At 44.0% G+C, this 13949-nt stretch overlaps 1 protein-coding gene and 1 pseudogene across 1 annotated transcript; both read right to left on the bottom strand.

Annotated features, from left to right (window-relative positions):
• LOC132894677 (zinc finger protein 271-like) overlaps positions 1-13949 on the bottom strand; it is a 104367-nt pseudogene that overhangs the window by 54140 nt on the left and 36278 nt on the right.
• On the bottom strand, positions 9840-13233 carry LOC132894682 (uncharacterized). The gene is made up of 2 exons (XM_060934827.1): positions 12112-13233; positions 9840-11622 (listed from the first exon to the last, which is right to left on the bottom strand). Exons 1-2 carry the CDS (start codon positions 12608-12610, stop codon positions 10742-10744), a joined length of 1380 nt encoding a protein of 459 aa, XP_060790810.1. The 5' UTR covers positions 12611-13233; the 3' UTR covers positions 9840-10741.

Raw genomic sequence — 13949 nt, 5'->3', positions numbered from 1 at the left:
CTAAGATCACCTTAGAATCAGTCCAGAAGAACTCCGCAGTCCCAGTAGATGCAAATTCATCCCTGAGCATGTTGCTTATCTTCACAGAAACAACTGCGGCTGTTAGTTCCAATCTCGGAACAGTTGTGACCTTGGATGGTAAGACGCGTGCCTTTCCTACAACTAAGGCACAGTGAACATCTCCCTCTTCATTTTGAAGTCTCAAGTACGAGCACTGGCCATAACCCTTAAGGCTAGCATCCGAGAAATGATGCAGCTCTGCCTTTGTGACCTTTCCAAATCCAGCAGGTGAGTAGGTACGGGATATGGTAACATTATCTAATTGGGCTAGATCACTTCTCCACTGTTCCCATTCTGGACGAAGTTCGTCTGGGAGAGGATCGTCCCAGCCTGTGCCTCGCCTACACATCTCCTGAAGAATGATCTTCACTTTGAGCAGAACAGGCGCCACAAACCTGAGAGGGTCATAGAAGGAAGCCACTACAGACAGGATGCCGCGGCGTGTTGCAGCCTGATCCTTTAGGCTGACATTAAGCCGGAAGTGGTCAGATTCCACATCCCACTGAATCCCTAGGACTCTCTCAAGTGGCAGGTTGTCGAAGGTGAGGTCCAGATTTTTCACATTAGTTGCTCGTTCTGAGGGTGGTATACTCTCTAGAACATCTCTGTCGTTCGACACAAACTTGTGTAGTCGCAGACCACCCGTGGTGCACAGTTTGCGAGCTTCTCTGGCAAGCTGAATAGCATCTTCAGTGCTTTCAACACTGGCAAGCCCGTCGTCTACATAAAAATCCCTCATGATGAACCGGGAGCCTTTAGGGTAGAGGCAGCATTTCTGCTAGAAAAAAATTCTGCCAGTCAAAGTGACCGGCAGAGGTTTCACCTTCCGGACATTTTGATAACATGCCGGTCAAATATTCCATCGTTCCTAATTAGCCTAGTGCAGAAAAATTGGAAGTAGACTAGTAGCTTAAAGAATGACAATTTAAATGGAGCGCGGACACATGATCATAGCCAAAGCAATGTTCAATTAGAGCAGACATTCTCATATTTTTCGATCCTCTTGTGAATCCATTGCGTCGTCCAGTCTTTTCACAGTGCGAACTGAACATTGTTTCGTTACCACCAATTACCTCACATCTCAGCCATGGGAACTTTTCACTCCATTCCGAACGAAACCCCCGACACTTTTGCTTTTTCTCTGGAGGTGGAGCTGTCAGCACATCTGGGACAGAGCGTTGATCATGGGATTCACCATCACCTCTCTTGTGAGTCGCATCTGGCCTCTGAAAAAAAAACTTTTCAGGCTAGTCTGCCTGGGACCGGCCATATTTTAACTTAGCCTAGGTATTTGTTAGCAGAAAACGTTAGCCGCGTTCACTAAAAGTGGTTGTCATGTTTATTTTTACGCAGATTACGCTGTAGAATCTTTGCTGCAAACAAACGCTGGTCAGCCAATCACACGTTCCTTCCGATGTGTTTTTATTAGGTTAAATTATTTTATTTTAATATTGTGTTACTACATTAGACCTAAAAGGTAGTATTATTCTGAAATTCAAATTGCGTTAGAGAGACGGGATTATTAGTCAATTTCAATCGGACAATTTGACCGGTGAGATTTCATTTTCTCTGACTTTTTTTTTTTCCCGGCCAATGTCCGGTAATTACCGGACAACGGAATGTCTGGGTAGAGGTTGCTATTCTCTTTAGCTAGATGCTTCAGCCCGTAGTTTGCACGTCCAGGAGAGGAAGCAGCACCGAACAGATGCACCTTCATCCGGAGCTCGCTGGGTGGTGAGTTCAAGTCTCCTTGCTTCCGACAGAGAAAGAGCAGGTAGTTGCAATCAGCCTCGTTCACATGAAATTGATGGAACATTTTTTCCAAATGTCGCACATCAGAGCAACAGGGTGTTGTCAAAAGCAAATGAGAACACCACTCAACTTGTTCAGCATGTCAGGACCAGAGAGGAGGTGGTCATTTAGGCTGGTTCCTTTGCATCTGGCGGCGCAATTGAACACTACACGAAGCTTTTCCGGCTTCTTTGCATGACGAACACTGTGATGGGGAATGTACCATCTCTCACCTTCACTCCCACCATCTTCAACCTGCTCTGCATCTCCCTTCTCGATTACCTCCTCCATGAACTCGACATACCGCTCCTTATACCTTTCGTCCCGTTGCAGTTTCCTTTTGGGGTGGTTGAGGCGCATCATGGCTGAGTCTTTGTTGTCAGGCAAGCTAGGTCTGTTTTTGAAGGGCAAGGGCATTTCATAGTGGCCATGCGTGTTTTTCCGTATACCCTCGCCTAGCTTATGGAGGAAGGCGATGTCGTCTTGTGACACTGCTTTGCTGTCTTCACTGCCATCCTTGAAGTCAGATTCTAGAATGCAAATAGCATTGGCAGAAGTTACCAGAGGCAGCTCTTTAACCGTGATTTTGTGACACAGGCGACTTGTGCTCAACGGATCATGGCCTTGGGATGAGCGCCCCACAATAGTCCATCCCAAGTCTGTCCATATTGCACAGGGTTCCTCAGCTCCTCCTAGGATGACCTGCCTTGGTGCCATGGCTCTGGAACAGTTGTAGCCTATAAGAAGTCCTACTTCACAGTCCTTTAGTGGTTGGATTTCGTCTGCTAGTTCTCTGAGATAACTCCATTGTTTAGCCATCTCACAAGTGGGAATGTGAGCATGGTTAACGGGTATGCAATCCTTTGTGTAGGCAACTGGAAGATCAACCTGAATAGCAGAACTATCCCCTTACACAAAGGCCAGACACACACTCACTTGGGAGAACTGTGTTTTTTTCCCCCCCACTCATGGTGGTCAACTTCAACTTCACTGGATACTTGTCAGCAATTAGACTGTCGCTCACTTCTTGGCCGACGAATGTTGTATCACTTTGAGTGTCGAGTAGAGGACAGACAAGCATCTCAGCTGTTGAATTGTTTTTAGTTGACACCCACACTGGTATTACCATCGATGTGTAGGATGAGCCTTCGCCTGTTACACTGAGTGATGTTGCAGCAGCAGCACTTGGATTCATCCCTGTTTCAGATGAACACCTTTCCTTTCCATAGTTGTAGTCATGGAAGACTGTAGGATGCCTTCCTTTGCAGTTGTCCCAGCAGTGACTATGACGACAGTCTTTTGCACCGTGTCCAGATTTTAAGCATCCCTAACAATTTCTTCTCCTTTACGTAGTTCTGTCGTTCTGCCAACATCATCCCTGTGAACTTGGGACATGCATGAAGTTGGTGTCTGTTATCTTGACAAAGGATGCATGGAGCTTTAGCCCTTTTCTGGCCTGACCTTTGATTTGTGTTGTCTGTAGCTGTGTGAGTGGTGAGAACACTGGCCTTGTTTCTCTTTGTGTCTCAGATTTCTCTTCTCAATGTTCGAGTCTGATGAATGAACATGAAGCAATGTAATTGGATTGCAGGCAATCTCAGCTTCAGTTGACACAAATGTTGCAAGTCCTTGAAACTTGGAAATTCTTGCTTCTCGTTCAGGCATTGGGTGACTTGTCGGTTCCAGTGTGAAGCTGCCCAGTCTGGTAGTTTGTGGGCAAGCTTCTGGTTCTCCTCACAGTCATTTAGTATGTCAAGACCCTTGACATGAAGCATGGCATCTTGACAGGCATTCAGAAAATCTGAGAAGTTTGAGTCCTTGAACATCCTTAGGTTGAATCCTTGGCCAATTGGTGAGCTTCTCTCTGAATGCTCGCTGAATGGTGAATGGCTGGCCAAAGCGAGGATTCAGCTTGTTCCAGGCCTCCCGATAGGCTTCATCACCATTCCGGAAGAAAGTGCCTTCTAGCACCTGGCATACTGGACCACCAACGTATTTCTTCAGATAATAGTTTTTTTCAACTGGTGTGATTGCTCTTTGGTCAATGAGTGAGGTAAACGCTGCTTTCCATTCAATAGTAGACCATGTTCTCTACCTCCATTGTGGACGCAGCTGTTCGGAGCTGTGGCCGCAAGGTCTCGGGTGCCTGTCGAGGCGTCAATCCCCGAACCCGGTGGTGGACACCAGAAGTAAGGGATGCCGTCAAGCTGAAGGAGTCTTATCGGGCCATGTTGACCTCCAGGACTCCTGAGTCAGCTGATGGGTATCGGCAGGCCAGGCGTGCTGCAGCTTGGGCAGTTGTGGAGGCAAAAACTTGGAACTGGGAGGAGTTCGGGGAGGCCATGGAGACGGACTATCGGTCGGCCTCGAAGAAATTCTGGCAAACCGTCCGGTGCCTCAGGAGGGGGAAGCAGTACTCTGCCAACACTGTTTACAGTGCGGGTGGGGAGCTGTTGACCTCGACTGGGGACATTGTTGGGCGGTGGAAGGAATACTTTGAGGATCTCCTCAATCCCACCGTCATGTCTTCCATTGAGGAGACTGAGGCTGATGACTCAGAGGTGGACTCGTCCATTACCCAAGCCGAAGTCACTGAGGTGGTTTGCAAGCTCCTCGGTGGCAAGGCACCGGGGGTGGACGAGATCCGCCCTGAGTATCTCAAGTCTCTGGATGTTGTGGGGCTGTCTTGGTTGACACGCCTCTGCAACATTGCGTGGTGGTCGGGGACAGTGCCTCTGGAGTGGCAGACTGGGGTGGTGGTCCCTCTTTTTAAGAAAGGGGACCAGAGTGTGTGCTCCAATTATAGGGGAATCACACTTCTCAGCCTCCCAGGGAAGGTTTACTCCAGGGTACTGGAAAGGAGAATTCGACTGATAGTCGACCCTCGGATCCTGGAGGAACAATGCGGTTTTCGTCCTGGTTGCGGAACACTGGACCAGCTCTATACCCTTCATAGGGTGCTCGAGGGTTCATGGGAGTTTGTGCAACCAGTCCATGTGCTTTGTGGATCTGGAGAAGGCATTCGACCGTGTCCCCAGTGGTATTCTGTGGGGGGTGCTTCGGGAGTATGGGGTTCGGGGCTCTTTGCTAAGGGCTGTCCGGTCCCTGTACGAACGGAACAGGAGTCTGGTTCGCATTGCCGGCAGCAAGTCAGACCTGTTCCCAGTGCATGTTGGACTCCGGCAGGGCTGCCCTTTGTCACCGGTTCTGTTCATAATTTTTATGGACAGAATTTCTAGGCGCAGCCAGGGGCTGGAAGGAATCATGTTTGGGAACCACAGGATTTCATCTCTTTTTGCGGATGATGTTGTCCTGTTGGCTTCGTCAAACCAGGACCTTCAGCATGCACTGGGACGGTTTGCAGTCGAGTGTGAAGCAGCTGGGATGAGAATCGGCACCTCCAAGTCCAAGGCCATGGTTTTCGGCCAGAAAAGGGTGGCTTGCCCTCTTCAGGTTGGTGGAGAAGTCCTGCCTCAAGTGGAGAAGTTTAAGTATCTCGGGATCTGGTTCACGAGTGAGGGAAGGATGGAGCGCAAGATCGACAGGCAGATCGGTGCAGCCTCCGCAGTGATGTGGTCACTTTACCGGTCCATCGTGGTGAAGGAGCTGAGCCAAAAGGTGAAGCTCTCAATTTACCGGTCGATCTACGTTCCGACTCTCACCTATGGTCATGAGCTTTGGGTAACGACCGAAAGAACAAGATCACGGATACAAGCGGCTGAAATGAGTTTCCTTCGCAGGGTGGCTGGGCGCTCCCTTAGAGATAGATTGAGAAGCACAGTCACTCGGGAGGAGCTCGGAGTAGAGCCGCTGCTCCTCCACATCGAGAGAAATCAGCTGAGGTGGCTCGGGCATCTCTTTCGGATGCCTCCTGGACGCCTCCCTGGGGAGGTGTTCCAGGCATTTCCCCCCGGGAGGAGGCCCCGGGGAAGACCCAGGACACGCTGGAGGGACTGTCTCTCGGCTGGCCTGGGAACGCCTCGGTGTTCTTCCTGTGGAGCTGGCCGAGGTGTCTGGGGAAAGGGAAGTTTGGGCTTCCATGCTTAGACTGCTGCCTCCGCGACCCGGTCCCAGATAAAGCGGAAGACGACGAGAATAGCAAGCAAATCACTATGGTTTGAGGAGAATCATGCACTTTGGGCCATGCTGTTATATGAAAATATAAATCACGTGGCATATATTTTTACACACACCCATCGTGTGATATTCCATACTTTTTTTTATTCAGGTTAATCAGTTTTTAATGACTAAAGTGGTTGCGCGGGAGCAGGCCGAGAGGCTGAGCAGGAGCAGACCGAGAGGTAGCGCGGGAACGGGCCGCGTAACAACAACCAATGCAATGCCCCCGAAGAAAGCTCCTACGGTCGAGGAGATAGACGATATTAAAAAATCCCTCGACTTTCTGGGTGAAGAAATCTCTGCTGTTAGGATGCAGCAGAAGACCATCCTGGACCTGGTAGAAAAGGTCAAAGCTCTGAGGCTGCAGAACACGGAGAAGGAAAAGAGGATCGCCATTCTCGAGAACCGAGTGGAGGAGCTGGAGCAGTACACCCGGATAAATGACATCATTGTGACCGGACTGCAAATTCAACCCCGCTCATATGCTGGAGCAGTGGCGAGAAGAGATGGAGAGGAACTGAACGAGGAGGATGCTAACTCTGTGGAGCAACAGGTGTTAGCATTCCTGCACTCCAAGGGGATTGAGGTAAAAAGCACCAACATCGAAGCATGTCACCCTCTCCCACGGAGAAGCAACACAGGCAAACCGGCGGTAATAATGAGATTTGCCAACAGAAAGCATAAGATGCAACTGTTAAAACAAGGGAAGAAACTGAAAGGCTCAGATGTTTTTTTTAAATGAGCACCTAACCAAAAAAAATGCAGACATTGCAAAAAAGGCGAGACTCCTAAGGAAACAGGGGAAAATCCAAAACACTTGGACACAAAACTGCAAGATTTTCATCAAGCTGAAGGGATCTCCAGAAGAGGCCAAGATCTTGGTCATCCGAGATATTGGGGAACTGGACAAATTCTGAGGGAGCCAATCAAAGCAATTTACAATCATGACACAAGAACTGGACACTTTCCTTTATACTGAGCACAAAACATGGAAAATAATATTGATCCGGAAAATAATCTTTTCAGCAACATCAATATCAGCTGCCGGTATTACACTGAATATCAATACAATGCAAAGATCAGAGACGGAAATAAGATATCAATTATTCATTTCAATACCAGAAGTCTGTATGCCAGTTTCCATAAAATGAAGGAATATCTCAGTCAGTTCAATACTCCATTCAATATAATAACCATATCAGAAACTTGGATCAACGATGAGATGGGAGTAGGTTTTGAGCTGAACGGGTATGAATTAAATTATATCAATAGAAAGAACAAAAGAGGAGGGGGAGTGGCAATATGTTGATAATAGTTTGGAATATAAAATTAATAATAAAATGACGGTAGCTGTTGATGATTGGATGGAGTGTATTACAATAGAAATATGCTGTGAAAAAATGAAAAATATAACGGTGAGCTGTATATACAGATGTCCTGGATCAAGCATAGAAGTTTATGGTATAAAATCAACTCAGAAGGTCATGTACATCTGTAGTGATTTTAACATCGACCTCTTTAATCATAAGAAACACAAAATGACAGAAGAGTTCATTAACTCAATGTTCAGTATGGGACTGTACCCAACTATTACCAGACCAAGCAGGATCACTTCTCACAGCACCACTTTAATAGATAATATATTTACTAATATCCTGGAAAATAATAGAGAGTGGACTACTATTAACAGACATCAGTGACCACCTACCTATTTTTAATGTATATTACTGTAATTATAGCAAGAAAAAGGATACTAAAAATTATAAAAGAGTGAAAACTGAAGAAACCATGATTGCACTAAAAAATGACTTAATACAGGACTGGAATGTAGCTTATAAAGAAAAAGATGTTGATAAAGCATATGAGGAATTTTTAATAATATTCAATGAACTATATAATAAAAATTGTCCTATAAAGAAATACAGTAATATACATAAATATACAAATAGTCCGTGGGTCACCAAGGGGCTACAAAATGCCTGCAAAAAGAAAAATATATTATACAGAAAATTCTTAAAGCATCGAACTATAGAGGCAGAGGAAAAATATAAAAAATATAAAAATAAATTAATATTATGAGGATATGTAAGAAAGACTATTACAATAAATTAGTGGAGAAAAATAAAAACAATATTAAAGGTATATGGACTGTACTAAATGGTATTGTGAGAAATGGATCCAAAACTACAAATTACCCAGAGTACTACACTGAAAATGATAAGACCAAAAATAATATGGAGGATGATGAGGGATAAATAGAATAGGGTTGATTGTTATATTAGAACTAACTTAGTATATGGTATATATTTATTAATGGGGATAGATATCTTCATATTTACAGGGATAGGTATGTAGTAGATATATATTTTTGTAATTATATATTTATATGGATATTTATGAAGTGTATATATGGAATGAAGTATATCCCTAAATCCATTTGACCACTTTTTGAGAAAAAGGCCATTTTTTAATCAGGCCTTCATATTTAAGTATAGAAAGCTAGTTTTATTTTAAATCACAAGGTTATTAGTTAGTGAAAAATATATGTTAATCTCACAAATGTTACTTCAGCCAAATTACTATTTAGCAATTATTTTTTTATTTAGTGTCAAAACCAGCCAAATCCCTATGTGGTTTGTGTGCAAAAACCTCTAAATCCATTTTTTCCTTACAGACATAGGTAAGTGTTACAAAACCACCAAAGATACAATTGAAAATATTGAAAATTATGATACCACACATATGGGGTGGTTGTGATGGTGGTGTGGTTGGCTCACTCATAGCTAATTTAATATGGGACCTATGATCATGAGCAAATTGCACCATATTTTTAGGTAATACCTAATAATACCAACACCTCTCTTCATAAATGAAGGCAGAAGGCCTGTCATGTCAAAATTTAAGAAATTCAAAATCCACACAGTGTAATCACAATGCCAATAGGTTTATTTTCTTCACATCAGTGGACTTTCTAAGCAGGTGATACAAAGTACTACACCCAATAAAATACATTGAAATAAAACTAAAGTGCAATATAAAAATCTTATGTAAACAACATGAAAATCTATACACAAAATATACAGCAGCAAGCAACGTTCTGCCAAGAAAGGTAAGTTTATGTCAGTACATTAACACAGTAACAGCAATAACAATAAAAACAGCAGTGCAAAGAACTTAGATGGGTATAAATAAGTTAATGATGAAGATGAAATTGAGGTACAAGCCATCAAATTTATACTATGAACAAAAGATTATTTAAGATGACAAAACTATTTTAGGTTTTTTTAAGATTATGAAACAGGTATGATAAGTTACATATTAAAAAAAACCACAATGTTAAAAGTTCACATCAACTCAGCTTGTTCACCTGACGCGTAGTCTCTGAGTAAGCTTACGAGGCTGCTGCGTTTTTGTGTGAGAGTGTGTCTGAGTGTTTGTGTGTATTCTGCATGGTGAGTGTGTGTGTGCCCCTGAGAATGTGTGTGTAGTAGGAGTGTGCGCGTGTGTGCATGCATAATGTGTGTGTGTTCAAATGTGTCAGGTATCTCTCACATACTTCAGGATCCAAGAGCCCGTCCTTGGCGTATGCCACTCATCAAGCAAGGCTGGCTCATCTCATCTCATTATCTCTAGCCGCTTTATCCTGTTCTACAGGGTCACAGGCAAGCTGGAGCCTATCCCAGCTGACTACGGGCGAAAGGCGGGGTACACCCTGGACAAGTCGCCAGGTCATCACAGGGCTGACACAGACAACCATTCACACTCACATTCACACCTACGCTCAATTTAGAGTCACCAGTTAACCTAACCTGCATGTCTTTGGACTGTGGGGGAAACCGGAGCACCCGGAGGAAACCCACGCGGACACGGGGAGAACATGCAAACTCCGCACAGAAAGGCCCTCGCCGGCCACGGGGCTCGAACCCGGACCTTCTTGCTGTGAGGCGAAAGCGCTAACCACCACCACCATGCCGCCCTGGTTGGCTCATTAAAAATAAATAAATAAATAAATGATGAAGATGAAGTTGGAGGTACAAGCCATCAAATTCACAGTATGAACAAAAGATTATTTAAGATGACAAACATGTTTTAGGCAATGACAATTATCAAACTCAGGTATGACGATGAGGTATGTAGTAATGTAGTGATACACACAGAATTATGCATCTGACACGTATGTAGTCTCCGAGTATGCTTACGAAGCTGCTGCGTCTGAGTGTGTTTGTGTGTGTATTCTGCATGATGAGCGCGTGTGTGCCCCTGAGAATGCGCGTGTGTGGGAGTGTGTGTGTGCAGGGAAGGCAGGAGAGTCATTGGAAACAATTTACTCATCCTTCAGATCTTGTGCAATGTCCCTGTCACCTGCACTTGACAAGACATCATTGTAAAACTCCTGCACAGTTGCAGGCACTCCCAACTCACACAACAGCTTCAGCACATCCCTCTTCTTTGCCAGCTTCACACAGTTGGCATCAGGTAGAGGAGCCACCTCTTCCCTCTTTTCAGCACGGAATGCTGAGTAAAATCCCCGGCAAAAGAAGACTTGACATCCAGCCTTTCCCCACATATTTGAATGACCCTGGCGTCACTAATTTTGAAAGATCGTTGCTGGGTGGTGAAGGCGGCGGCTTCCTTCCTGAAATCATAGCACTGCCAATCTCTCCCATATTGATGGATATTGCCATGCCTGTGAAGTATGGATGCGTATTCGTCTGGCAGCAGAATGGTGGCGTGCTTTCTGAGGTCTCGTTTGATCCTGCCGAACACCCTGTCAGCTGGGAGGAAGCGGTGTCCTCGTACCGGAAAAAAAATAGTTGATGGTGAGGTGGGGGAACAGCTGTGACCGGAGGCCAAACAGCATAGACAGCACATTAATGTTCTTGTTTTGGCCATAGCACGAGTCGGAGAACAGGCGCAGGCACTGACACAGGTGGAGGTTGTCTGCAGCTACAGCTGTGAAATAGTGTTGGAGAGCTGAGGCAATCATGTTGCTGTCCTTCGCGTTCTCATACTCAAGCCATGTGTACAGGTGGATATCATGCCTACTTTGGGATTCTCCTCTGCCATGGTGACGCACCACTCCAAAGACATAGTAGTAGAGTTGCCTGGAGTAGTACGTCTGAACTATGGCAGATTTCGGCAGGACAAGGTTCTCCATGACGTCAAAGCAGACAGTGAAGGAATCCCCCACGTCATTCAGGATATTGTAGAACTGACGGGCACGGCGTCTGTGGAGGGAGTATTGCAGGATTTTCTCTCGTTTCTCTTCTTCTTTTAAGCCAAGGTCATTCATCGCCATCCGGGACTTAACACACACGGAACATACATCCTTTGCCGGATGTCCGAAGGCCAAGTTGAAATCATATACGAAAATGCTCCAATATAGCGAGTAAGTCACTTGAAGGTGATTCTGCTCCGAAAAAAGGCGATGCATTTTTGCAACACTTGGGTCACTAGGCAGATACTTTCTGCCTGGAGCACCACGTCGGGCGTAATGGCTTGCTCTGCAGGCAAAGGACTTAATGTGACCTCTGATGACCTCCTTCTTGGCAGTTATTTCAGGATTTGGTCTTGAGCCTCCTCTTTTTCTGGGCGTGCCTTGCCAGTTTGTAACCAGTGCCTGGCAATGCCCTGGACTCTCTTTCTTGACACCTATAATGACAATAAATGAGAAAGAAAGTTGAGAATTAAAATTAAGCTGACTGACTGTTCATTCTTGCTGTGAAAAATCAGGAGGAAGAAAAATTTTTCATTCATTCATGCAAATGATTTCAAAATATTTGAGATATGAAATGTCACAAATGCTTTGACCTTTTTTCATCTCCCATTTTTATACTTAATGATAGCATAAGATAATTAAACATGCCTTGACTTTTGATAGTTCTAAGTTAACTCTTTTTCTTTTATTTCATTTATGGTCTATGGTGATGTGTATCCAAGGTTGTGGTGGGGTGGGTAGGTGTTGGTCACTGAAACAGTACTGAGGTGGGGGTATGCAAAGGGGTGGGACGCCCACCACAGACTGCACTGATTTAAAACTGTCTACTGATCTACTGTATTAGCCTACACAAGCATCAGGGCATGGACAACTTAGGCAGAGACAGCACAAACTCGTGAAGGAAGAAACTGTATTGTACTTACAGAAAATGCTCATGAAGGACGCCTGGCAGACAGGAACCCTTGTTTTAGCTTCCTTCAGAACGGAGTATTTGATGGTCACGTCTCTCTGCCGTCTCTTGTCTTCATCATCAACTTGTTCCCTCCTCCGTTGAACCGGCATAATCTCCAAGTGGGACAGAAGTATAGCGTCCTGTTCAACTTTATCTTTAGATGTGTATAGCTGATTTTTAAAGTATGCCAGGTCGTTCTGAGTTAAGCTTGCCGCAGCGCACATCAACCTGTTGTGATTGCAAGCTATTCCATTTTCAGTATTTTCGCCACTATATCGGTTCATTTTCGCTTTATAGCAAACATGATTTTCAACAACGCGACGTTTTCTCCGCCCATTCACTGTCTGGAGAACAGGTTCATCCATGCCATTGTAATCCATGTTGGTATTATCTGCCATTTCACGAAATCTCCCTCTGAATAAAGTTGCAGCTTCCTTGATGAGACTTTGTTTACTAGCGTTAAAGCACATGAGTCCAAGTGACGTTCTGATTGGTTGTTGAATATAGAGGCTTTTGTTGCTAAATCGAAGCGGCGTTTAGAGGGGTTTGATATTAAACCGATTTTTTAGACAAGACGGGGAGTGGTTTTTATTTTTTTTACAAAAATGTTTTCATTTACATATACTAGATGTAACCAGGATTCACACAACATCCTTAACTCATTTTTTCACGGAGATGGCGTTTAGAGGGTTTTGCATCTGAACTCTATACATACATGCATGTATGTATAGAGTTCAGAGTATGTATAGAGTTCATGCGCGCGCACACACAGTATATATAAGATATGGTATGTAGTATCTATTTTTGTAATTATATATTTATATGGATAATTATGAAGTGTATATATGGTATATATTTTTATAGGTGTATTAATGTAGTTTGGATTTCAGGGTAGTTAAAAAGGGGTGGGAAATAAAAAAAAAAAATTATACTTCTTCCCACTCCTTTTTCGAACAATGTGCGGTGCATTGTAATGTATTAGCTCTTGGTTATTTTATTTATTCTTTTTTTGTCACTTTTTTTCATTTTCTTTCTTTTGTATGTACAAATAGTTACATACATTTTTATACATGTTCGAAAATGTTCGAAAATAAAATAAATTCATCATTCATTCATAAAGTATTTTAAATAAATAAATATGTTTCTCTCACTCCTCGCTATCATGTTACACGCTCGATAAACAAAGTTCATACTTTAATCAATAAAAAAATCTAAATTTCAATGTCACAATTTGTTGATTAAAATAAGAGACTGAGGCTACATCCCAAATGTACTGTATTGCACTTTTAGTGCACCAGATAGTGTGCAGGGTAGAATAAACAGTGAGTGTTACTGAGCACCAGAATGGCCTAATGTCTTACAGAGATAGTCTTTATCGTCAGGATCTTCCACTTTAACAGAAAGGCCTTCAGGTGGGTTGTCGAGACCGTCTCCATAGTTGTAGATGCTCAGCTCCAGCGTCTCCTCTTTCTTCACACAGGCTTCTGAGGTCTCTCCATCCATGGATGTCTCCGTTTTCATGTCCTCACACAGCTAAAGATCAAACAAATAATCTGTTAGGGCGGGACGGTATCCATCCCACTCGGGAAGATGCTGCTCTCATTTCTCGCAGCATAGCTCGTAGTTTCAGAACAGGCCTAGTTGATCTGTGACAATCCAGAGCCAAGGCCAGGGAGCAGACGGACAGGCTAAACTGTCTGTCTGCTACCTGCACAGAGTCATCACACAGGTACCATTACATTGAAGCACGAACTGTTAATGAACTTCTTACTGATCAGCAGTTTAATGTACTGTGTTTAAACAGAAACA

The sequence above is a fragment of the Neoarius graeffei genome, chromosome 11 (genome assembly GCF_027579695.1).
Source record: "Neoarius graeffei isolate fNeoGra1 chromosome 11, fNeoGra1.pri, whole genome shotgun sequence".
Lineage (NCBI taxonomy): Eukaryota > Metazoa > Chordata > Actinopteri > Siluriformes > Ariidae > Neoarius > Neoarius graeffei.
Note: the sequence above shows the minus strand (reverse complement) of the source record. Positions and strands in the feature narration are given on the sequence as shown.